This window comes from Cryptomeria japonica, chromosome 8 (genome assembly GCF_030272615.1).
Source record: "Cryptomeria japonica chromosome 8, Sugi_1.0, whole genome shotgun sequence".
Taxonomy (NCBI): domain Eukaryota; kingdom Viridiplantae; phylum Streptophyta; class Pinopsida; order Cupressales; family Cupressaceae; genus Cryptomeria; species Cryptomeria japonica.
In genome coordinates, this window is record NC_081412.1 from 513,732,358 (window position 1) to 513,758,721 (window position 26,364).

The following is a 26,364-nucleotide window of genomic DNA, read 5'->3' on the forward strand; positions in this document are numbered from 1 at the left end:
ATATAATAATTATAGTAATATTATTATTATTATTATTGAAATTATATTATATTATAATATATATAATTATTGGACCAAGAGTGGTGATCCTTAATGAAGGGACACCACCAATATATATAATTGAAGTGATGAACACATACAATCAATTAATGGACAATACGTAGATGGGCACCCATATGCAACAATAAAAGAAAAAATCGATACCTGTGGTAAAATCAGCACATGGAACGTTTCTTACCTTATATTTTGAGCAAGGAGAAAGAGCAGGGATCCCTCCAAACTCAAACAGATCCAACGATGCAACAACACACTAGCCCTTCCCTGCAAACTCATGGAGCAAGAGAAACTGCCGATGCTAGAGGCTTCACTAAGCTTCCCAGCAGCAGAAACATATGGATTACAAGTAGTATTCCTAACAACAAGCTTTGAAACTTAATGGTCATGGGATAACTATTCAGATTCTAGTCAAATATTCAATAAATATTCTTGCTTCTCGCCATCTAGGCTGCCGTTCAATTCGTCCATTTCATCTCTGCCCAACTAGTCATCGTCAGTACCTCCATCCTTCCCATCGTGTTCGTCTTCGTCACCCCTTTAAGCAGCAAACAACACCTTTCCTCTCAATGCTGATTCAAACCGCTTCTTCCCACTCCTTTTCCTGCTTATGGTATCTCTATATTATATTTAGATTATTGATTATATAATATACACTCTTAAAAACTTGAAAGAACACGATACACCTAAAAGCTTGAAAGAAGACAATAGACCATATAGTATTGTCTTAGATTTATCACCTTTTTTTTATTTAATAAAAAATATTATTATTTCACTTTCTATACTAAAAATACCAACTAATATTCTTCGTTACTATGTGATGTATTTTAATATAAAATTAATGTAAGCAAAGCATGACAAACTTCTTCATCGGCTACATCGCTATTTATTGAAACAACATACTATTAAGAGAAAGCAAAGAAATTACATGATTCAAAGAAACTGATAACTTTAAATAGTTTATTGTTGAAAAATATTTGAACTATATGAACTGTTCTCAATACAAACAATTATATTAGGTGTCTTGCCTTCGACAAAGAGCAACAGAGATTATTGGTGACCGTTCAATCTAGGCTTAGTAATGAACTATTAAAAATTAAGATGGACATGTTTTATCACATGGATAGGGACAATCTATTTCCTTTACAGTACGCCGTTCAAAATACCAATCTCCCACAGACTCTGCAATGGTCTTTAAAACATACACAAAAGTGAAGATGAGTATAACGATAACCATGAATATATACGCACATGTTCAGTGTGAAATTGTAACAAGTAGGGAGAAGGGAAAACAAAATATCAACGAGGAAGAAAATCTATTCCTGTACAAATTTGCTTTTCCAGCTAATATGCTTTGAATTAGAAATAAAAAAAAAAATAAAAAAATAATCAATGCCAAAAACTTAGGTTAGTATTCCTTGTCAATGTAAATAACAAACATAAAAAAATGTAAAGCCTTCGCTTCCCCATCATTTCAGGAATCACATTTTAATGCAATTTCTGTTAGCACAACTTAACATACAGTCCTCTCCCTGATTTATGGTCGATATCCAGTATCTCCATAGTTCTAAGTTGCTCTTGTTTAAGCTAACAAAGGAGTTACAGTTTTTTAGCTCCTTCTTCATCTTCCAATTCTATTTCATAAAAATAGTTGTTGATCTCTAAAAATTTCATGCATCTTGTGCATAATTTCTGCTCTTGTGATCTATATATCACTTGTAATTCATTCAAATTTGTTAATGAAAATGAAGATGATAGCATTCATTTAGTTTTGATTTTCTTCTCTATTTTGATTGCTAGAAAGAAAAAGTATCAGGTAGATTTTTGAAGATTACCATCATCATGGAAGCTGACGTAGACCTCTATTTCTAGATGCATGCATATTCTTCCCCTAATTTTTGCATGCTCCTTGCTTTTTTTTTTTCCTATATTGATTCTTTAAAAATTGTATGTGCTTTGCAAGCACGACATGATAAAGATCTGGAAAATTTGGGGCTTTGTAAAAATTGAACTTTGAGAAAGTTTATATGAGGTTTCTGCCTAAAGCATCTAGCATAGGTTTCCTTTAATAAGTTTCCTGAATAAACATAAAAGATCAAAGTTTCTATTAACCACTAAGTTTTGCATTTTTCCTCCAATTGATAGCCAAAAATGTTCTTTTGTTCTAAATTCCTGTCTATATGAGATTCCAATGTTGCAACTTTGTTTTCTCCTAGAGATTCTTTCTAGCAGGGTTCCTGACTACATGAGATTCCAAAGTCGCATCCTCGAGTGCTTCCAGAGATTCTTTCTAGTGGGATTTTATTGAGCATTGGATAAACAATGGTATCATCCCATTCGGATGTCTTCTTTGTAGTTCTTCAGCTTGAAGCACATTTCTACAGATTCATATCTTCATGTCTTCAAATGATCAGTTTCTATATTTTGAGATCGTGTACCTATCTGTTCATCCATTTGAGCAATGCAATATATGTACAACTGCATTTTCAAAGTATCCTAGAGGTACTCATGCAGTGGTTTCTATGATTCTGATACAATTCTGTTGCAGTGTGGATTCATTTGCAATTTTTCTTCTTCATCGGCAATTGCATCTTTTTTCTTTAGTTTGAATAATGGTTAGGAGTTTTTCCCAATTGGATTTTCTCCTATCTTCTTTGTAATTGGGATCCTAATCAGACTTTGTTGCCAGGACCCATATCTCTCCTATCTCTCCTTAGTTAGGCTTAAGGGGGGGTGTTAGTGCAACTTAACATACAGTCCTCTCCCTGATTTATGGTTGATTTCCAGTATCTCCGTAGTTCTGAGTTGCTCTTGTTTAAGCTAACAAAGGAGTTATAGTTTTTTAACTCCCTCTTCATCTTCCAGTTCTGCTTCATGCAAATAGTTGTTGATCTACAAAAATTTCATACATCTTGTGCATAATTTCTGCTCTTGTGATCTATATATCACTTGTAATTCATTCAAATTTGATAATGAAAATGAAGATGATAGAATTCATTCAGTTTTGATTTTCTTCTCTATTTTGCTTGCAAGTTTGCTTCTTTCTTTTCTACTAGATCTATTTTATTTTGCAGGGATAGCTGCAAAATTCTACAATTTCCACCCTTCTCCATTATACCTTAAATAAGATAGAAAAGAATAATACATTATAGTAAAAGTGTTACTATTTTATATATCATAAATTCATAATTATATTGATACTACATAGTAAAAAAATGGCATTAGGAAGAGCTTTGGCTCTACGATGTATTTTTGCTCTCCAAAATAAATCAAAGATTTTTTAAGTTATGCTTATTTTGAGTCGATTTGTTGATAAAAAAATTATGTTTTCAAAAGAGAGGTTATAAATTCAAATCCTGTAGCTATTGTAGCATGTTTAGGTATCTCCCATATGGCAAGAATATGAGGTAGTCCCATATATTAAAAGTCATCTATAAGCCAAGTCACTCAACCGTGTAGACCATAAAATATGTTTCCTTTTCATTTCTTTTCTTTTTAGGATTCAAGGCTGGTCTAACAATTGATGGGACTTTGAGAACGATAAAGGATGCAACACCAAAAGCTCAAATATTATTGACAAATCCAAAATGTACCAATTGCAAAGGTTTCAGTAGTAAAAAGCTTTGAAAGCTAAAAATGCCCCATCATTAATCTTTAAAAAGAGAAGGTGCATTTGATGCTTTGTGAACTCTCTGAGCTCTAGAAGAAAAAATGGCTTGACAACCCCACCTAGAAGTGCTCATCCACATTATAAGAAGGGTAAGAAATAAAGAGTTTTGTAAAAAAAAAGTAATTCCTCAAGAATGTCTGTCATAAGAACTTAGCTTTCTGAAAAAATATCTAACCATTGGCTTTCTGATAAACAGATTGCCTGTGGGGTCACATTGGTGAAGGAGCACCTAGTTGAGTCAAACTCCCATTTTTGGGTATTTCATGCTTTTATGTTTGTAAAGTCTTGTGTTAGGTTGTTTTGGATCATGTTTAGTGGTTTTGATCTCCTTTTGGGCTTAAGAGATCAAATCTTGCATTTCAGGCCTTCAGTTGACAATTTTTGGCAAAAATGTGAAAAATTGCCAAAAAGGTCTCCTAATGGTTTCAAGAGCATCAAACATGTTTTTTTAGTGTTTCCAAGCATGTCTAAGTTGTTTAGGCAAGTTGATAAGGCTAGGTTGTCAAAAATGCCTTTGTGAGCAATAAAAGTTGTCATTTGGCTTAAGAAAGTTGTCAAAATTGTCATTTTCTTGAAAAATATAATTATTGAAGCCTCTTGTCCGTACAAGGGAGTGGAAACCAACTGGAGAAACTATATAAGGCCTCCCTTTGCCTTGGAAAGGGTTGGTGATTGTATTTGCAAGAGTAACTCAATAGAAAACAAGTTTTTTTGGCTTTTATGACTGTTTTTTGTTCCTTTTGAAGGGCAGTCCGTACAATAGCTGTACAAATCCGTACTGTACCTTCTTGGAAGTTGATATGTTGGTGTAACAAGGCTTCTCATGTAATTGTTTCATTAGTTTTCCATTTGCAAGGTGCTTATTCAAAAATATTTGTAAACTGTGTATCTGCTGCCCTGCCAGGGGTTTGGAGTTGTAAAATGTGTCAACTTGGTTGATCCAGGTCTGGGATCCCTCCAATGGATTCTTCCAAGTTGAACCATCTATATATAATGTACATTCCTCTCTTTTTGTGCTAGGAGAATGGTTTGAAGATGCATTTGAGTGTGAACTAGGCAAGTTGGAGCAACTAGGCTAGTTCATGATTGAAACTCAAGATTGTCATCCAAAGGTAATTTGGAATGGACAAATCATTGAGGCAGAGGTCTGGACATGTGACCAAGGATTTGAAACACCATCTTGATGTATTAGAATAGCTTACACCTTGTAATCATTCTCATTTTGTAGACAAAACAATGAGTTCATTGTTTTTGTGAAATTTGTTGTCATTTTGCTAAATGGAATGCTTCAAAGCATTATCCACGCCTTGGAACACTAAGGGAAATGTAATAGGAGTTCTTTTAATGCTTCTCAGACCTCTTTGAGGTATTCTCTCTATACAAATACTCCCTTGTGCAGGTTTTAAAGTGAAGACAGCAGTTGACTGTCAAAAGACAGTGACAGTGACTGTTTTCCTTCTTGTTTGCCAAGTGTTTGGCATAATGCCTGTCCAACAAAGGCAGGGAAAGCCTCAATATGGTGTGGCAGAGGTATCTAAGCAGCCAGGGAGTCTGAAACAAGTTTGAAGGAGAGTAACTATGGTAGAAGCACTCCAAACCCTACAAAACCCTCAAATTATGCCATAAAAAGTGGACAGTCTGAAAACTACACTAACAGTGGGCTAAACCTCAAAAATCCTTGAGCATACACTCCCAAAACACCATCCCAAACTTGCTTTGTGGTTAAAAAGGCTATCGTTGGCTGGAGGGAGCAAAACAAGGCCAATTAGGCCTCCACGGGCTAGTAGCCCTGCTGCATAACACACAACAAAATGACAGTTTTGTAGAATGCATGAACCCGATGGGAAAATGGAACTTGGAGGCTTATGAAGCATAATGAAAACATTTCAAACAGTGTAACAAGAGTACTTGGGATCCATAGACAGTGTGCAGTCTCATTTGGGGTAGTTGAGCCTTATTAATGAGTTTGAGTAAGTTGAGGGTTATAGACCTAAAACAAGATGATGAGCATTCAATGATGAACATTACCTTACTGCCTCTGCATTTCCATGTGGAAGACCCCTAGTACACATTGAAACTGAAGGTTGAAGGCCCCAAGAGCCAAGCATGAGCAAGTGTAGTTGGAAGGGTTAAGCATTTTTAGTAGTTTTGTGCATGGGAAAGAGTCATCACCAGTAAGGGAGTTTGCTAGGCAAGAAAACCATGGAGTATTTGGCATCATGACAATCAGGCAGATTGAGTAATCATATACAACATAATCTATAAGTCTTTGGAAACAAATTGATCATTTTTGAACAAATTAACCTTGTGAGCACTTCCCTATCAAGCTCCCTATCACACATTCTGCAAATTATAAGCAAGGATGGTTAAATGGTTTCCAAAAGAAGACAAACATTTTCTTAAACACTAACAAACTGTGTAGATAATTAGGAGAATGGATGAAGAGAAAATAAGCTTCTCGAAGAATGTAAGTAGTGGAGTGCTTGGGCTTGGTGAGGAAGACAAATAGTCATCCTTCATTGATGTTCTTGAAGCTGCACTATTTCTTGTCACTGTGTAATGTTTATTCAATGAGTCTAGTGAGTCATTATCCATTAGGGTCCACCCCCGATGAACTTCTCATCATTTTGTGACTCTCATTTTTTGTTTGCTTTGGTGTCTTAAGTCTTATTTTGTGATTGTTTTGCATTCTTTTGGTTAGGAAGACAGATAATCATCCTTCATTGATGCTATTGGAGTTGCGCTAGTTCCTGCAATTGAATCAAACTAGTTCACTTCACCATCTTGCACCTCTCATTCTTTGTTTGCTTGATGTCTTAGGCATTATTTTGTTGTTGTTTTGCATTCCTTTGACTATAACTATATGAATATCTATATTGTGGTAGTGGTTGGTAGGAAGTATTAGGTCCGTTTTTTGAATTTAATTTGTTGTGTTACATGTTTGACATGGTATCATCCCCCTGAATCATCCCTTCCTTGCATTCATTCTGCCAGATTTGTCTTTGGTTTGGTAACTGCATTAACAACACCAAATTTCCCCCTACCATTCTCTTCACTTGAATTGGAGGTATATGGATATCTTAGACTCATGGGAGCATATAATGTGAGTCTCTGAATGGAAACAGCTGGAAATGAAAGGCCATATGATTTTAAGATAGGTAGCTTGCAGAGCCATGGCAACTATAATGATAATAACAAAGCAGAAAATTTATGTAATCTGGACAAAGGTAAGAGGTCCTACAAAAATGCCCCATAGACTAATGAATCTGGTCTAGTTTCGAAAGATGATGTATTTGCTACTAAATATTGTGATGCGAATTAAATTAACAATGTCATCTAAAGAAAAGGCACCAATAATGGAGGAGATGAGCATGATGAGAATCCTTCTTAATGCTAGGAGTAGGAGCTTAGGTTTGTGTTGATTGTAAAAGTTGGTGATTTCCTACTAACAATCTTGTTGGGGGCATTACAGATGAGAAGCTAGTACCCAAGGCAAATCCCTTAATGACCCACCAAACCAAAAACTCTTGAAGATTAGAAAAGGTGCACTTTGTGTGTGGCACTGTCATGTCCAAGTTCCACCAAAATTCCAAAAAGTGACATATACGTTATGAAACCACACCAAAGACAGAGGTTGTTTCAAAACACAAGCTAGACACATTTTTGTTTAGTATTTGCCACGTCTTGATTCCCTTAGCAAGTATTTCACATGACATTGCCAATATGCAAAGGCACCTAAGAAAATAAATTTGGAAACCAAACCAGAAGTTGAAAATAACATCAGAAAGAGTCACACGGCTCAACCAACCTATTGGAGTTCACTGGTAACATCAGATTACCCCTCTGAACAAGCTGACACAAACCCAAAAAGTCAGCAACAATTGCACTGGTAGAGAACCTGAAAAACATGGACATTACATTATATATTTAGACAACAAAGTGACATGTACCTTGGCATTGGGTTTACAACCTACGAAGAAACCCAACTAACTAACCTAAAAGAATGTGAGAAACAGTGGAATAATAGTGTGCAAGATAGCTTGAAGGAGATTGTAGGAATGTGGCTGAATGAGTCAAAGAGACCTACTCGATTACCCAAGATGTTCTACCAAGAGTGAATTCAGAGAGGACATTGGCTTGATGCTTACAATACTCAATAGAGTGATAGGCCAACTAGAAGTAAGAAAATTCAAAAGGCAGATGTTTTCATTACCAACCACATCTATGAAGGAAAAAGGTATTGAATGTAGTCATGCCGTCAACAATTGCATCCATATCCAGTTGATTAAATTTTCTATAACATAGTCTTTTTACATGGTGACATATTTAATTTACTCTTTGGTGCAGGCTAACACTTTCATAGGATTGGAAATGTTCCATATGCAAGGTTGTTTTTTCCTTGCAGTATCTGCAGTTGGCATACAAAGAAGGATTGAAACATTTCAAAAGAGTGAATAATGCTTTTACAATGCTGTCAGTTAGAGATCTAGAGGATGAGAATTATGCTTGCATTTCCAAGCATACTAGGAATATTATCATGTAGTGGGCTGATTTCTCAGCTAATCCTACCTTCACATACACCAATGTTTGTGGATTTAATTCCTAACTCTAAAAGTTGCCTCAATAGCCAAGTGACCAAATCATCATGATGGAGTGTTGCTAGCGTCTGTTAGTTTCTCACAAGTATTGCAGGAAAAGATATAAGTTGGGAGCCAACTTTACAATACAAATCAGGCCATGTATGTGTGCAAATGCGATAGGTGTCAGGATTATGAAAGTTGAATTGTCAAATTTTAACCTCAAGTTCTTTCATAAGAGCAAGTGATTTCCACAAACATAAAGGTTAAAAGGCTTAGACCCCATTTTACTCATGGACCTAACATTGGAGAATTCTAGGTGAATTGTCTAGACCACAGTTACAAAACTTGGCAAGCTGATTTTTGACCTAGACTCAGATTTGGGGTCTAGACTTGGAAAGTTGAAAAACCATGAAATATAGAGTTTTTTAAAGATTTAAAACTTGTTTCATCCACCCTTCAATAAATAAACTTTAAATACACAATAAACTATAAAAAAGAAGCTATTTTGATCACAAACATAAGTAAAAATCATCTACATGGGTATAAAAATGGATTTTAGTTGAAGGAAACAATATTTTAGATATAAAAATATTGTCAAGTGTTTAAGGTGTACAAAACGCATGGATTATAATATCTATTGCATAGAAAACAAAAAATCACAATATGGAGTCATGAACTATAGTACAAAGAAGCTTGTATCACAACCCAACATTACTAGCTCTATGTGGAGTCATGCACTTATGTCTTAGACAAGTGTACAAATGCTGCTATAGCCTTAGCAGTGTTACTTAGGATAGGTTTTGTCTTAGCAAACTAGAATTATAAATGTAAGTTAACTACTATGAATTTAATTGGGAAAAGGTCAAAAATATAAAAAAATGTTGCTCTTCCATCCAATAAGCCCAAAAGGTTTTTCATTTTCTAACATTTTAAACTATAGTACATATTTGAGACTATTGCCTCCAAAACTCGTCCAAACCCTTCAAAAAGTGCTGGACTTGCATTCTTTTACATTTACAAATTTTCAATTTTTATGCTTTTTTCCTAGTTTTCATAGACCTGGTAAAGTCTACCCATTGAGACTTGTCAATTTTGGCAAACTTAGTGAGTCTGACCAGACTCACTAGGTACCTGTTGTGACCTATTCCACACATCGCCCCATCACAAATGGGGACCCCTTGTTTTTTTTTTCTTTTTAGGGTTTTGTCCTAGCTCTGTAGTTTCATAAATCCATTTTCTTTGAGAGTTTTGAGTTAGAGTTTTGAAGTCATCCTGAGCCAAATAGAGAAATCATGATCGGAATCATGTTTAAACGTTATCAAAGTGCTTAGAAGGTCTAAAGGATGAGGATTGCAATTGCTTTGGGTCATTTCTGACAACTTTCTATTTTTAAGAATTTATGCTTTTTTCTAAGTTTAGAAACTTTTTTTTTTGACACTTTGGGCACAATTCGAGAAGCAGATTTTTTTGGCTTGCCTTTTGCTTTTTCGAAAGTAGGTTTAGGGTTTTGTTCCTCAGAGAATATTATCATTGCCCATGTCTTCAGAATTGAAAAATTTGGTCTCTAAGTGTAAAAAGCAAGATAAAAACCCTAATTAGGGTTTTGTTCTAGAAGAACATTCCTCAAGCCATTTCATCAATACCTGTGTCCTCAAAACTAAAAAATTAAGTCTCTAAGTGCAAAAAGAAAGGTGGAAACCCTAATTAGGGTTTTGTTCTAGATGAATCTAGTATTGATATGGTAGATCATATATGAACATAGCAGATCAAATAAATGTGTTTGGAAGAAAAATTGGCATCAAGGACAAATTTGCTTGAGGAAAGGAATGGCAGACAAAGGTTGTCTAGAAGTTTGGAAGATTGCACATCAACTAGCATGTCCAAGCTCTCCTCAAGTCTGCCCATGGCAAGGGACCTCTCAAGTCTGCCTAAGTATGTTGGAAGGATGGCTTAGACTCTTCAAAGTCCGCCCATGCACAAAAAACGTTGGCAAGCAAACATCAAACTCCTACCTTCGGTTAACTAACTCATGGCAGAGGTCAAGCTAACTCCTACGTGCAGTTGAAGAGGAAATCAAATCAGGTCAAAGGCTTCTCAAATTCCGCCAGGATAAAAGCATGGAAATTACAAATGCATAATTGAAACTATTCTAAGAGTCCGAGACACAACTCTATTTACATCATCCTCTATTTAGGAGGTCTTCATGCTGCTACAAGATGTTGGCACTTGAAGTATTCAAGATCAGTGAGGGTATTTGTCCAGGAACATCAACTTGCATCATTGATAGTTCATATGTCCTTTGCCAACAAACTCCAACCTCATCTTCTTGCTTAGGGTAATTCTGATTCTTCAAGAGAAATTCTCTCTGCGCAAATGACATTGTACTCTTTTCATTTAATGTCATCAACATATGATAACACTAGCATTTGCTCACTATCTTTACATGCATTGAAACCCCTTGCAATCGGGTCTTGGGAGCTAATGTGCAAGTGACTGGGGATCATAGCGAACTTGGAATGCAGAAATTGAAGAATGCAAGGTGGGAAAAAATGTTGACACTTTAAACTTGCAATCGGGTCTTGAAGACCCCAATGTAAGCAAGCATTCTTGACTGATTGGTATTAGCTTGCAATCGGGTCTTGGAACCCCAATTGCGAGTAAGCATACTTGTAAGAAAGAGAGCGGTGGAAGAAATATGTTTGCAATCGGGTCTCAAAACCTCGATTGCTAGTGAAAACGATTTGCAATGTAGGCACAAACTTGCAATCGGGTCTTAAAACTCTGATTGCAAGTAAGCATATCGAAATGCTCACACAATGGTGGCTTGCAATCGGGTCATGGAACCCCAATTGCAATTGGAATACGCGTTTCATTTTGCTTTTAAAACATACTTGTAATAAGGTCCTAGAAACCCGATTACAAATAGAACAAAATTTATAAAAATGTGCCGACTTGTAATTGGGTTTCTAGAACCTGATTACAAGTAAGGTTCATTCACTTGCAATGATTGCAAAAAGTTCCTACTTGCAATGACAGCAAAAAGTTCCTACTTGCATAGAGGAACTCAAAACCCGAAATAGCACAAAAAGGAAGGAAAATGAAAACAAAAGCCAACTAAAACTTGGACAATGATGACAAACACATCCACTGATGATTTGACATTAACAAATATGAGTTTTGAACCTCGTAAAATGTGCCTTGGAGAAGACAACTACAAATTTTGAGTAAGAATTTGTAGGGTTGTCTATTTTTTGAAAATTCAAAAATTGAGACAATAGGAAGAAGGCTCTATTTATTTATTTTTTATGACAAAATATATGAATTGATTAAAAAAAAATATAGTTTTAAAATATCTTTGAGAAGCTTTAAGATTCTGAAGATATATTTGTATAAATATCACACAAAAGTATTAAGTGTCTACTTGTTGATCTTCAGAGCTTTTGTATGAGATTGTCTATATATAGAGCATTAGAAGTAAAAAAAGAATTCATAGTTTATAAGCTATAACATGATTTAGCCTAATGAACAGATTAGGGAATTGACACTTCCCTAGGTTTTGTTGAAGTGGACGGCATGATCACAAGTTCCAAGATAAGCCAATAACATCATCAGCGTGGGTATTGACACAATCATTTCAATTTTCTAGTTGGTTAGATCCAACCTGAGGGTGCTTCATAGTTTGAGATTGTCAAGGCACTTGATACTCTAGAAATTGTTGAGGGTTTGCATCTTCCTCTTGCTAGAGACCTTACACATGAATTTTTCATATCCCATTTTTCAAACTAGAGCCATGGAGAAGACCTCTTGCCTATCTTTATTTCTTGTAGGCTAATGGGAAGAGCAAGGGAAATGCTTTATAAGTTGGGCCTAGTAATTTCATATTTAAGAGACAACTTACCATTATATTATTTTATTTAAGTAAAAATGTTTTTGAAACTTAAATATAAAAAATTATTAATCATGGGCTCGAGTTGGAAAGGTTTAAATGGAGCACACCAAGCTTCATTTGGGTTTAGCATTCACATTGGCATTTCATTGACATTTTGGATTGATCACAATATTCATTCTACTCATCCAAAGATGAAAATCCTCTTCAATTTCCATTTTGGGAGCTAAGGATGAAAACCTCATCCTCCATCATTAGCAATTTCACGGAAGTTGCATGGTGTGCTGATTTGAAGATTTTGTACACATTTTTAGGTTTTGGTAAAAGGATATTGGAAAGAAAATCATATATCACTATTGTTGAAGATGATTTGATCATTCACTCTGAGTGCCACATTTGGATAGGTCATCACAATTGTTTATTTACTTTTATAGGGTTTGCTGCTGTTGAGAGATTGTTTGCCTGACTAGAGGTTGCTGCACTATTCCTAGAGGGGTGAACTAGATTTGGACAAGAGCAACCAACATTTAATATCATGTTTAACACGTTTTGAAGGGTGAATCACTTAGAAGGGGAAATAAGCTGGTGGACATTTCTTTTGACTATCCAGGGAAGTAATCAATCTTTTTTACATCATTCTAGGGCGATTCTGCACTTGGGAGGTGATAAAAAGGCCGGCACGACACTTTATACACTCATCTCCAGCCACCAACATCATTTCCCAGCTCCGTCACGGTTATTTTCAAAAACATATCAGTTTGCATATTAGTTTTTAAGGTTCATATTGCTTCCAATAATTCAAATCTAATCATTAGTCGTTCAATATTGCGTGTTGTATGAAGATTCGACAATTTGGTGAACTCAGAAATTTTGTTTTATCATCATTTTATCAGCATTGAACTTGTGTCAGTTAAATATCAGATTTGGGGGTTTTGGTGATGATATATATTATTGTCATACATTTTCCAGCTCTTATTTATTAAGAGCAATATTCAGATTTGACTAATTTTCAAAGTTACCCCGAGTTTCCGGGACGGGGACGGCAGGGGACGGCGGGACGCGTTTCCGGGACGACAAATTTTTTTTGCCAAATTTGGGGATGGCGGGGGACGGCAAAGGGGATGGCTATATAAAATATAGGAAAAATTTAAAATATATAGGAAAATTTCAAAATTTTAAATGTTCATATGAAAACATGGATAAAGAATGCATACATACATTATATTCATATGAAAATAATAAAACATGGATATAGCATGTGTATGATACTATGAAAAGTTGAAAACATTTTAGAATGTAAATTCTGAATATACAACATTGTTAATACTCAATACACAATATGCAATTATACATTCATAAATCAGAATTTCAATTCATTCACATTGTCAATATGCATATCAATAGACTTGGAGGTTAAATTTTCCCTACTTCGATCGACGCAGTTTCCCCCCATATTTTTCAACGGGGTTTGGGGGCAGCGCCCCTTGCGCGCTCCCTGTCGCGATACAGGGCGGGGTCGAGGGGCAGCGCCTCGCGAGGCCAAAAAAACTTGTACTTTAATAAAGGCGTTGGGTGTTATTTTTCTATTGACTCGCCGAGTTTGGCGATTTTCTAATCTCTGTGTCAAAATGCCTAAAGGCTACACTGCTGCCATATAGTTTCATTGTCAAAATTATGAATTAAATTAATAAATTTAAAATTTAATTAATGTTATCTTTTAATTTTTTTTATTTTTAATAACAATTTGAATTAATAAGGGGCCTATATTAGAAAATTTAAATAAAAAATTAAAAATACAACTTTTTAAATTTTTATAATATTTTTTAAGGGCCTTAGAATGGGGGACGTCTGGTTGTCCCCGGGATGGATTGGGGACGTCCCAACCATCCCCAGCCGTCCCCGAGACGTACGGACGTCCCCCAAAGCTAGGGCAGGCGTCCCCCCATTTCGGGGACGTCCCCTCCAAAAATAGGGCAATTTGGGGACGGGGGGAAACGTCCCTTGGCCATCCCCAAGTCCCCGAAACGTCCCCAGGACGGGGACGGGGGTTTTCAGATCGGGGACGCGTCCCTGGGTAAAGTCATAAGGGTTACATATTTTTAATTTTTTCAAGTGATGGTTTGAACAAAATTAATTTGTTAGCATTAATTACCAACACAATATTCTTTTTTCAGTTTGCTATCCTAGTTCATTATTCAAAAAAATCAGAAAATACAAAAAAGTAAAAAAATCATAATTTGGGGACATTTATTGATATTTTGAATTATACTCAAACACACTTTAATACAGGAACCTCAGTAACCCCATAACTTCCCTTTTAGCATGGTAGCTTCTAGTAGCTTTTTGATTGTCCTTTAAGGTTTGTAGATTACTCAACAACTAGTGGAATAATTGAAGGGTGTAGTTTTGTTGTGTTGTTTGGAGCTCAATAGCATTGAGAAGCCCATTTAAGGAGTCATGGCTATTTTCTAAGGCAATATGAATGGATGATTCCTTAGTGGAGAGTGACTAAAGTGTAATGTCCCCTTCTCAGCAATAATCAATTCAGTTGACCGTTAGCCTATTTTGGAGACCTGTAGGCAAGTCGAAAGCAAAAATTATGGTTTCCTACTTCTATAGGGATGTTTTGGCGTTTTTGGTGGCTTGCATGTTGGAGTTTTACAGTTTTGATTATGGATTCCTTCTGGGTATTTAGAAAGATTTGCAATGATGGTACATGCACAACAAGCAGTGGAGTTTGGTAAACTTACTATTTTTAGTAAGTAGGGGTGAGGACAACTCATTCCTTTGGGTTTTTTCTGGGTTTACCGAGAACTTCGCGATGGTGTGACATGCAAATGAATCTGAGGACTTTTTTGAATTTACTATTTTTAGTAAGTTGTGACGACTGCTCAGAATGTGGTTAAAATGCATTTGGACACACTTACTATTGTAATATCCCCCTTAATTTTTTCCAAATTTTTTCCCACAATTACATTCAACACAACACTTGCCATGGTTAGGAAATGAAAACCAATTGCTGCTAAAAGTAATCCTCCCCTTTTTGATCACCAAGAGCCCAATCTGTGAGGGTGAGAGCATACAGTGACGAGGGGATCGTTAGATGCCAATAACTGAAAATGATCACAATCTTCGGGTGGCATGCCAGCCCCTTCCGCTTATACAGCGGGATAATGAAAACAATGCAATCACTTGGCAGTAAACTAGCCAAGGACAAGCCAAAGAACTGAAGAATGCAATCACTCAAACGCTTGTTTAGAGGGAGGACTAGAAATGAAATTCAAATCAACTCTACCGCTTATGTAGTGGAGGACAGTATTACAATATCCAAAATAGGCGGCAAAGCCAGCCTCTTCCACTTATGCAGTGGGACTTAAAGCAATAATCCAATAAGATGGCTGTTAGTATTACTAACCAACTTACAATGCATAATATAGATTACGAACTAAGAGAAATAACTATTCCAAGATAGGCGGCATGGCCATCCTCTTCCACTTATGCAGTGGCACAAGAAAGAATAATAGGAACTATTGTTAGTACTACTACCAGCATTACAATATGAATCATAGAAGTAAGAATTGAGAACCAACAACTGCAAATGATAACCAAGTTCCTTCTTTTCCACACCAAAGAACTTACACACCCCAAAATCAACTCCCAACACCAAAATCTCAAGGCACACCAAGAAAGCTCTTACCACAACCAACTTCAAATTCTGAAATTAACAATAACACAATGAAAATACACAGACCAGCAAGCTACGAACTCACTAAATTACTTACAACTTCCCCAAATCAACACCGAATTGCACCAAATCAAAAGCAAATGAGAGATATAATATAGACAACACAAATAGAACCTCAAACCTACACCGCGAACACCATAAACAATCAAAACGTAACCCGAGGCAGCCAAAGAAAGGGGACGACTCTGCTGGGAAGTTCGACTTGCTACATAAAATCCAAATCAGCTTTTCAAGATCCGCAAAATGGTGAACTTTATCGCCCAAGGCATAGGAAGAGATAGAGACGATACCTAGAACCACACGTCAAGCACACAGGGAGCCACGAGCAAAAACACCTTCAACACACACCACGACCAACAACATGAACACTCAAGAAAACACACCAAAACATCTGAAACAGACACAAAAAATTCTACAACATTGTTCTCTAATCCACTCCTCTGAATGAAGAGAGGTCACAAGCTCGACTAGTTGTTGTATTGCAAGCAAGAAATAAAGTGGCAGATAGGAGGTATGCATTCTTCAAAGCTTCATTCCAAATTTTGGCAGTACTTCTTTATAATTTCTTCATAGATGATCCAAATGAGAGCCCAAATCTTCAATTTACAACTTTTGCCAAGCCAAATTCAAATTCAAATCCCCTACATGGCGCCCAAATTCATTTCATTTCATTTCACCCTCCTAGGCAAAGTTTGCCCAAAGCAAATGTCACCACAAAATCACCATTTTGGATAAATAATCGTTTATAACATAAAGTGTAAAGAGGGCACTCAAAAATGACCTAGGGGAATAATATAACTCAGGCATACAATCACCCCCTACACTTAAGTTATATTTTTTTGATTAAAATACCATGTCAACCCCTTAAGTCAAAACAACAATAATGCCTAGGCCAAGATAATTAAAGTATTTTATTAAAAAATACTTTTCCCCTTCCAAAAGTTGATTAGTGCCAAAAAGAGCCGAGACTAGGTCAACTGTCTTGAACAACTGAACCTGCCAAAAATAGAACTGTCAGATATAGTACTTACTAAAAATAGTAAGTACAGTAAACTTCACCAAAAAGACTATTCTTCGAACCCTGTAGCTCAACTCGATAAACCCAAAAAAACCTAGTAATCAAGACAACTGACATCAACTTACTAAAAATAGTAAGTTTTGCAAACTCCCTTGAACTGATTGCATGTCATACCAATGCAAAGCTTACAGAAAACCCAGAAGGAAACTTTGATTCATTTTGCCAAACTCCAATCAAAACATCCCTAAAAAACTATGAAGAATCCTCCTAGAAAATAGGAAACCCTAATTCCTCAGTCCAAACAGCCTATGGGTCTCTGAAATAGGCCATTGGACCTTTGATTACTCCTTACTGAGGAGAGGACATTACAGTCCGCCCTCCCCAAGATTGCTTGCCCTCAAGCAATCACAAGCCTGGATGCTGGAGAATTTCCTCACTCTCCCAAGTAGCATCCTCAACAGGTAGGTTCTTCCATTTGATCAAGTATTTCTTGATCACCCTTTTTCTCAAAGAACGCTCCCTGAAGTCAATGATAGCTTCAGGAATCAAAACCAACTCTTCCTTCTCATCAAGTGGAGGCAACTTTGCTGAAGCTACGACATTATGCCCAAGAGCCTTCTTAAGGCAAGATACATGAAATACATTATGAATCTTGTTGTTCGTCGGAAGTTCCAACTCATACATCACTTCCCCAACTCTCTGGATGACTCTGAAAGGCCCATAGAAACGTGGCTTCAATTTCTCAACCCCACTCTTCTTGAGAGTAGATTGTCTGTAAGGTTGAAGCCTCAAATAAACCATGTCGCCCACCTCAAAGGTGCCCTCAATCCGCCGCTGATCAGCATACAACTTCTGCTGATTTTGTGCATGCTGAAGATTATCCCTCAAAGACCTCAAAATGTCCTGACTTTGTTGCATCATATCGTTTGCTTGAGGGGATCTGCTATCACCAAATATCAAATCAGTGAAGCTAGGAACTTCATAACCATATAATGCCACGAATGGTGACATTTTGATGGACATGTGATATGAAGAGTTGTTACAATAATCTCCTAGGTGAAGCCATCTCACCCATGCATTTTGCTGCTCTGAAACATAGTTTCTGAGATAGCCTTCTAGCCACTTATTCACTATCTCAGTCTGCTCATCAGTCTGAGTGTGATAACTTGTGCTTGGAGTGAGCACAGTACCATTTAATTTTTTAATATTTTTTAAGGGCCTTAGAATGGGGGACGTCTGGCCGTCCCCGGGAGGACGTCCTCGGGACGGATTGGGGACGTCCCAACTGTCCCCAGCCGTCCCCGGGACGTACGGACGTCCCCCAAAGCTAGGGCAGGCGTCCCCCTGTTTCGGGGACGTCCCCTCCAAAAATAGGGCAATTTGGGGACGGGGGGAAACGTTCCCTGGCCGTCCCCAAGTCCCCAAAACGTCCCCGAGACGGGGATGGGGGTTTTCAAGTCGAGGACATGGGAGAAGAAGCATACTTTTGGTTCATTCACTTACCAACAGGGTCAATTAGGACATGGGATGCAATGAAGGATACATTTATTGCAAAGTTTGGTATCCCAACCACACCAGCTGAGCTGTATAGACAGTTTGTTGAGATTTGAAGGAGAGAACATGAGCCAATCACTTCTTTCAATAACAGGTTCCATAGGGCTTACACGATGTTGCAACATCCATATCTCATTGCTGACCCAAGGGAGATTTATTATGGAGCCTTAGATCATCTCACTGCCATGTTCGTAAGAACTTATCCTATCCCGAATGATCTAAACGCAGCATATGCAAAAGCTATTGAGGTCAGTAAGCACATGGGATAGAATATTACTGGGCCGCTACTTCATATGGGACCTACTGCAACACCAAACCAAATTCAAGCAGTTAGTCTAGCCTTGGCCAATCAGACCCCAGTCATGAATCCTGTTCCACAAGCAACATATCCTAATATGCAGCCATCAAACCAATTGGTGCTTCATCCTGGAGTTGCACTTTCACAAGCCCCACCAGCACAACCTGTGTACCTGCAAAATGCAACAAACTCTTCAAGAACACAGGAAGAAAAGGACGAAATGAAAGAATTGATTGAACAAGTCAAGAAGCTGTCAACTGAGGTGACTCATTTGAGGAATCAAAATAATCAACTGCAAAGCATGCAAAGAATTAATCAAGGACAACAAGTAAACAATCAAAATTTTCACGGAAATAATAATCAAGGTTTCAGGAACAACTATCAGGGAAACAACAATCAAGGCTTTCAAAGGAGAACATGGAATACAACTCCTAATAATGGAAACGTGGTGACGCCACTAGACAACCCATCAAGTTCACAAAATCAGGAAAATCATCCTACCAGTAAAGTGTTTCTAGCAGAGGCGGCCTTATCCAGCTGGTGTAGACTCCACAATACAAACCAACATTTTGAATTGCAGTGTCCTGAATTCAAGATTGCAGCTGACATATTCTAGCAAGAAATGCATAGCAATGATGCACCTGAAAATCCTCCTACAACAGGACATGAAATGGTCCTGACTACCCGGTATGATCAAGCCATGGTTGTGGAAAGCTACAAATATTTACCAAAAAGAGAAAATAACCAAGCTCAAAATGGAAGATTTTCGCCAGAATCGGCTAATGGACCAATGGTACCTCCTGGTTCCCTGTTTCCACCTGCATCAGCAAATGAACCTGTTGAAGACTCAAAGTATTATTTCCCGCCTTTGAATAATAGCGTCCTAGTTGAAGGGATAAAAGAAGTATTCCACCAGTCCTCAGGAGGCGTAGGCCCCAGAGTATACCAAAGAAATCAGAGAAATCAGGAACCTCTGACAACATCCATCCCTCCAAACAATTTCTCTACTCCTCCAGATCCAAAGGCTAGCAATAATCCGGATTATCCACAAGATGCGCGAGAGTATAGGCAAAGGAATGTTCCTCCTTCCCCAAGATATGAAATGAAAAGACTGGCTATGTTGGTGTTGGAAGAACTCAAGAAGGTTAAGATTAGCCTGCCACTTTATGAGTTGTTGAAGGTATCAGAGATTAAAGATACTATGATTAATAGTTTGAATGATTCAAACACAGTAAGGCCAAATAGTCAGAATACGTCCAAAGAAGTGGCCAATAATATTCAAGCCACTGTCAATGGAATTCAAGAGGAAGCTGATAACAAGCAGCAGTCTGAAGAAGACGAGTGTATGGTCTAGACCGTAGCCTTCCTAGCCAAAAAGGAGGATATGTTAGAGAGAAAAATGTTACTTAAAAGAGGTGACGTTAAGAAAGTCCAACCCACCGTCAAAGAGAGTCTCACTGCAAGCTAGGTCCTTCTCGAGAAGTGGGTAGCTACTAAGAAGGATGTAATAAAGAAAGGGAAACCATCAAAAAGAACAGAGAATTCAAAAGAAGAAACTTTAGAAAAGAACGACAATCCAAAGATCAATGAAGTAAAGAATCAAGAACATGATAAGGATTCCTCAATCCTTTGCCAAGGAAAAGATGAGCCGGCCCCGTTCCTGCTGTCAATCAGAATCTTTGGAAAATTATTGCACAACTGTCTATATGATTCAGGAGCTTCTAGTAATGTGATGCCCCTGGCCGTTTGTTAGAAACTAGGTATAACTCCTGCACCCACCAGAAGGAAAGTCACTCAATTAGACAAGACAAAAGTTCCAGTCATTGGAGAATTGAACAATATCCACATGCAGCTAGCAGCAGATCCAAGAGTTCAAAATTTCATAGACATATCAGTTGTGGATATACCTGACACATATGGTATGCTTCTGAGTAGAGATTGGTCACGAAAGTTGAATGGGTATGTGTCAACGGACTTTGCACATATGTGGCTACCCTGGAGGGGAGTTCCAAACCAAATCAAAATCAACAGTACTCCAAGATTGAGACTTATGATAACTGAGTATGGAGAAGATAATGAAGTCCTATTCCTAGAAACTGATTTGGGGACATACAAACCTAAAGTAGAAGAAGTCTTGATGATACAAAACCTGCAAGAAAAAGACAGTCAACAAGAGGTGATGGAATCTACAGAAATTGTCGTGGAAAGTGACCAAGGATCCGACCAAGATGATGATGGAATGTTTGAAAACTTTAGAAAATTTGTCCACAAAAATGTGCAACAAAGTATGCAACTTGGCAACTTGGCGTCTGTTCGAGATCTGCTCCTCCCCAACTGGTGTAGGATACATAATGCCGTCCATTCAGAATTATCTTGTGCTATGTGCCAGACTGCATTAGAACAAGTATACAAGAGGGTCCCACAGACATTGATTGCAGAAGAGATTGAAGACCCAGAAGTTGAAAGTTCTTCAGAAAATGAAACTCTATCTGACACATCAGTGGAAAGCCAAGAAGTCCAAGAGTCAGAAGACCAAGGGAATCCAATGTGGACATTAAGGTTCGATGGATCTAAATCCAAGCAAGGATCTGGAGCTGGCTTTGAATTGATTAGTCCATTAGGAGAAACCTACCTTGCCGCCCATAGGCTACAGTTCCCTTGCACCAACAATGTGGCTGAATATGAATCTTTAATTCATGGGTTATTGTTAGCTATTAGAAAGAAAGCTAAAATATTGCAGGTATATGGAGATTCAGAAATAGTAATAAGACAGATCACAAGGTAGTATGTGTGCCATGACAAAAGGCTGACTCGATACCGGAATCGAGTTTGGGATCTCATTGAAAGTTTTGAGGCCTTCAATATTAAGTCCATATATAGACATCAGAATCAAGTGGCTAATTCTCTTGCACAAGCCGCCAGCTCTTTGGTACCATTAGCTATGGAAGGATTGAAAAAGTTCACAGTAGAGCTGACCTCAATACCTTTAGTCCCAGACAACATCACCAACTTTTAGGTTTTTGAAGATGACAAGCACATATTGGATTTTTTGACCAACACGGATGTCTTCCTAGCCCAAATCATTGATGAAGAGGAAGTGGAAGGAGCAGAATTGGATGCAGAAGGAGTTTTGAATTTGAAAACAAACACTATTCCAAAAGGAATGGTGGAGTTAGAAAGAATCTTTGATCCCGACAAATTGGGGAGATGAAAAGCCATAGCATGGAAGGAAATGCATGCGACACAATCAATGTTGGTGATGACAGACAGGTTAAGAATGTGTTCATTGGGAAGACCTGTACTTCGCAAGAGAGAAATGGTATCTTGAAAAATGTAAGAGATTTCTCAGATGTCATCGCTTGGAGCTATGAAGATCTCAAGACTTATGATACTGTAATCATCACTCATACAATCCCTTTGAAGGCAGGAAGCAAACCTTTTAGACAAAGACAAAGGCCGGTCAATCCTTTACTGGAACCTTTAATATATCAAGAGGTTAAGAAGTTGCTCTCAGCTAAAATCATCTTTCCAGTAAGACATTCGACGTGGGTCGCCAACTTGGTTCGTGTTAGGAAATAGAATGGAGAGATCAGATCGTGTGTCGATTTCAAAAATATCAATCGAGCTTCAGAGAAGGATAATTATCCATTGCCATTGCTGGACGAGGTATTGCAAATTGTCAACGGGTCACAGATGATGTGGTTTCTGGATGGATATTTAGGGTATAATCAAGTATTGGTTGAATCCAAAGATCGATTGAAGACCGCTTTCACTACCAAGTGGGGAACATTTGCATATAAAAGGATGCCTTTTGGACTTATCAATGCTGGGGCCACCTTTCAGAGAGCCATGGATATTGCTTTCAGAGACTTGATTGGGAAATGCATCATCATATACATGGATGATATCACAGTATTCTCCAGGAAAAGGGAAGATCTAAGAAAAGTCTTCCAAAGGTGCAAAAGATATGGTGTTTCTCTCAATCCTAAGAAATGCATATTTGGGGTGACAGAAGGGAAGCTACTAGGACATGTCATTTTAGAAAAAAGAATCTCTATTGATCCTGATAGAGTGAAAGCGATATCAACCATCAACCTGCCAGCCAGGAAGAAGGAACTCAGATCATTCTTTGGCAAAATCAATTTTGTCAGAAAATTCATCACAGGGTTTGCCGAGATAGTCAGGCCATTAAATGAGATGTTGAAGAAGGACGCCAAAATAGAATGGACGGCACAGGCCAAGAGAGCATTCGAAGAGATAAAGTCAGCAATCGCAGAAGCTCCAGTATTGATCAGTCCTGACTACATGAAGCCCTTCTACCTGTATTCATTCGCCTCTGAATATACTTGTGCAGCTATTCTCACCTAGAGGAGGGAAGAGAGGAACGAGAACCCGATTGCATTCATGAGTACCCCGTTGAAAGATGCGGAACTCGGATATCCTAATATTGAAAAACAGGCATATGCATTGGTCAAAGCCATCAAAAAGTTTAGGCATTACCTCTTGAGGGCCAAAATTTATGCAATTGTACCAGATGCAGCCGTAAAAACCACCCTCATGCAAAATGAACTAGGAGAGAGAAGAGGCAAGTGGGTCGCCATTATTCAAGAATTTGATATTGAAATCCAGCCTATAAAACTTGTTCGGGGGCAGGCTTTAGCTCAGACACTAGCAGTTGACAGGCCCAGGTTAGTCCAACAAGTTTATGAATTAGATGATGTCACCCCAAATGAATGGTACAAGGAAATTGTGACCTACCTGCTCAACCACAAATGTCCTGCTCATATGACACCCACTCAGAAGAGAGCATTGAGGTTAAAATGTCAGCATTATATGCTTCAAGGATCCATCCTATATCGCAGGAATCACGAAGGAATATATCTAAGATGTGTTGGCAAAGAAGAAGCCAAACAAATAATTGAACATTTTCACTCCAAGTTTGGTACAGGACATGGTGCTAACCTGGCCACAGCCCATCAAATTCTGAGAGCAGGATATTATTGGCCCACACTATTCAAAGATACATTTGATCATGTCAAGACTTGTCACACTTGCCAAGTCGCCGCTTTTTGAGGAAAAGAGGGATCAAGCATTGGAAAATTTTGCAAAGCATCAGGGAGTTGTCAAAAGATGGTTCGATAGACAAGCTAGAGTCAAGGCATTCCGGATCTCGGATCTTGTCTTATACTGGGATAAAGCACATGAAAAGAAGGGAGAGCATGATAAATTTGATAGATTATGGAAATGCCCTTATCAAATCTCTGAGATTCTAGGAGAAAATGCATTCAAATTAAAGACCTTAACTGGGGAAGACGTCCCATTATTCTAGGAGAAAATGCATTCAAATTAAAGACCTTAACTGGGGAAGACGTCCCATTACCTGTCAATGGGAGGTATCTTAAGCATTACTTCTAGTCTTAGAAGTTCAGGAGGTCTCCCCTTGTATATAGTTAGCATAGTTTCTTTTCGGTTCGGTTTGTTTGGTTTGGTGTTTGGTGTGTTTTGGGTTTTCCTTGGTTTTGTTTTAGGTTTAGGTGTTTTTCTTGGTGTCTTAGGTTGGGTTGGTTTGTTTGTTTTGAGGGGTATCCATTTGAAAAAGGTGATTTTGTGATGAAGCACTCTGACTCCTTGCTGGATTGTTTGTTTCATTTGGTCAATCATGAAGTCTTTTTAGAAGCACGAAGAAATTTTTTTTTGATAAAATTTTGAGTCAGGCTGTATTTGCAATGAAGAAAGATTGACTTATTGGACTTAGATATTAATGTCCTTCAGTTATTATATCTTTTCACACTTATAATCTCTGAGTCGTTATGGTTTTCAGGCAAAGCTGTGATTGGTGAAAAATCTAAAATCTGACTTCAGCGCCACCGCAATCCTCAAACCCTAGTAAGCTTCACTGCTTACGAGCCAAAGGAATTGACAGAATGAAGAAGCAATATCAAAAAAGAAAAAATGAGAAAATGAGAGAGAAAAAATCTAGAAAAGATGAATTAAAAAGAAATACCAAAATTGGCTGATGGGAACATACGAGTACCTCCATTGGGGCTATGAACGCCTGGCTGGCAATGGAGCAATGTTCGTGAGCTTGCGGCGATAACCTCGTCGGGACTATGGATGTCTGACTGGCAGCGAGGCTCTATCCAGGATGCTTTTGAGGTTCAGATGAACTACGTAGCTAATCACAGGGGAACCTGGAGGTCATGATTGTCTTGTCGAGGGGAATTAACTCATTGCACACACATGGATAACTATGGACTTAGTACTCTGTCTCAATATGAAAGTCTCTTCTTGTAAGTGCCGTTTAACTCCCTGTTTTATTGAGGAAGATTCTCTGAGTATTCTTTTAAGATGGATTGATTCTCAGATGTTCGCGAACATTCTTAGTGGTGTCGCCAGATGTTGTGACCAGTTCACACATCGCCCCATCAGGCTGGGGAGCCCCACTTTTTCTTAGGGTTTTGCTTTCCCTTTGTTAGTTTTTCTCTCTACTTGCTCGGTTTTGAGTGAGTGAGTGGTTGTCCAGGCTGGCTAGTTTAGGGTTAATCTCTGAGGGCTCATTTTAGGGTTTCTTTCAAGCTGAGTCTAGCCTAATTTTGGGAGGTCGTTATTTGTCTGCCTGGAACCTTAAGTTTGCCTTGATGAAGTATTCCTTTCAGGAGAATCAGGATGGTGAGATTGGAGAGCAGGGTGGATAGGTCTAAGGTCCGGGTAGGTCCAGTTTGATGGTTTTTTTTGTTAGAGTCATGTTTGCTTCCAGGTCTGAGTCGATTGAGCAAAGTCAGTGATCAGAGGGAGATCGGAGTGGTTATTTCAGAAATTGATGAGCGAATGCACTTGATGATGATTGGGAGAGTTTTGTAGGAAGGAAATGAAATGAACCAAGGTGAGGAATATAAATTTCACTCTTGACCCTTCCAAAGGGTCCAGAGCGAAAATCCTTCTAGACCACCTTTTCTTCTCAGTTTTGGCTAAGTGTTGCTTTCTAGAGCATGTTTGAGGGTGGATTGATTTGATCTTTCCTTGAGATGTAGTTGGTGGATTTTGAAGGACAAGATTTCGACCTAAAGGAGAATTTCGCTCCTGACCCTTCCAAAGGGTCCGGAGCGAAATTCATCATAAACCTTGTTTCTTGACTTGAATGGATTAAGAACCTTGTTCCTAAAGTAGTGAATGATCTAATTTTGCCTTGTGAGATGATTTGAAGCTTGAAAAATGAGCAATTTAGCCAGGAATGAGATTTTCGCTCTTGACCCTTCCAAAGGGTCCAGAGCGAAAATCTTCTTAAAGCTCATTTCGCCCTAACTTTGGCTAAATTTTGATGTGCAGGGTATCTTGGAAGGAAGGTTGGACATTCTTGTCACCTTTGAAGATTTAAAAGCATGAGAAAATGAAGAATTTTGGACAAGAAGGGAAATTTCGCTCCTGACCCTTCCAAAGGGTCCTGAGCGAAATTCCCAAAAGCTCTTATTTTGCATTAAAGAAGGTCAAGTTTTTTGACATGGATGGAAGAAGAATGACTTGCTTTTTCCTCTTGAGGTTGTTTTGAACTAAAAAAATGA

The 26,364-nt window shown here is 37.9% G+C and overlaps 1 protein-coding gene across 4 annotated transcripts in view; it reads right to left on the reverse strand.

Annotated features, from left to right (window-relative positions):
* Positions 1-282: 282 nt before the first annotated feature.
* The window catches only part of LOC131047803 (pectin acetylesterase 3), a 245,288-nt gene continuing 219,206 nt past the window's right edge, over positions 283-26,364 (reverse strand). For 2 of the 4 annotated variants that reach the window (XM_057981591.2, XM_057981592.2), the window contains exon 11: positions 981-1,246. In XM_057981591.2, the coding sequence (XP_057837574.1) occupies positions 1,151-1,246 (96 nt within the window). In that variant the 3' untranslated portion in view covers positions 981-1,150. Of the gene's footprint in view, positions 659-966; positions 1,247-26,364 lie in introns of those variants that run through there. The other 2 variants (XM_057981590.2, XM_057981589.2) reach the window with 2 other exon arrangements.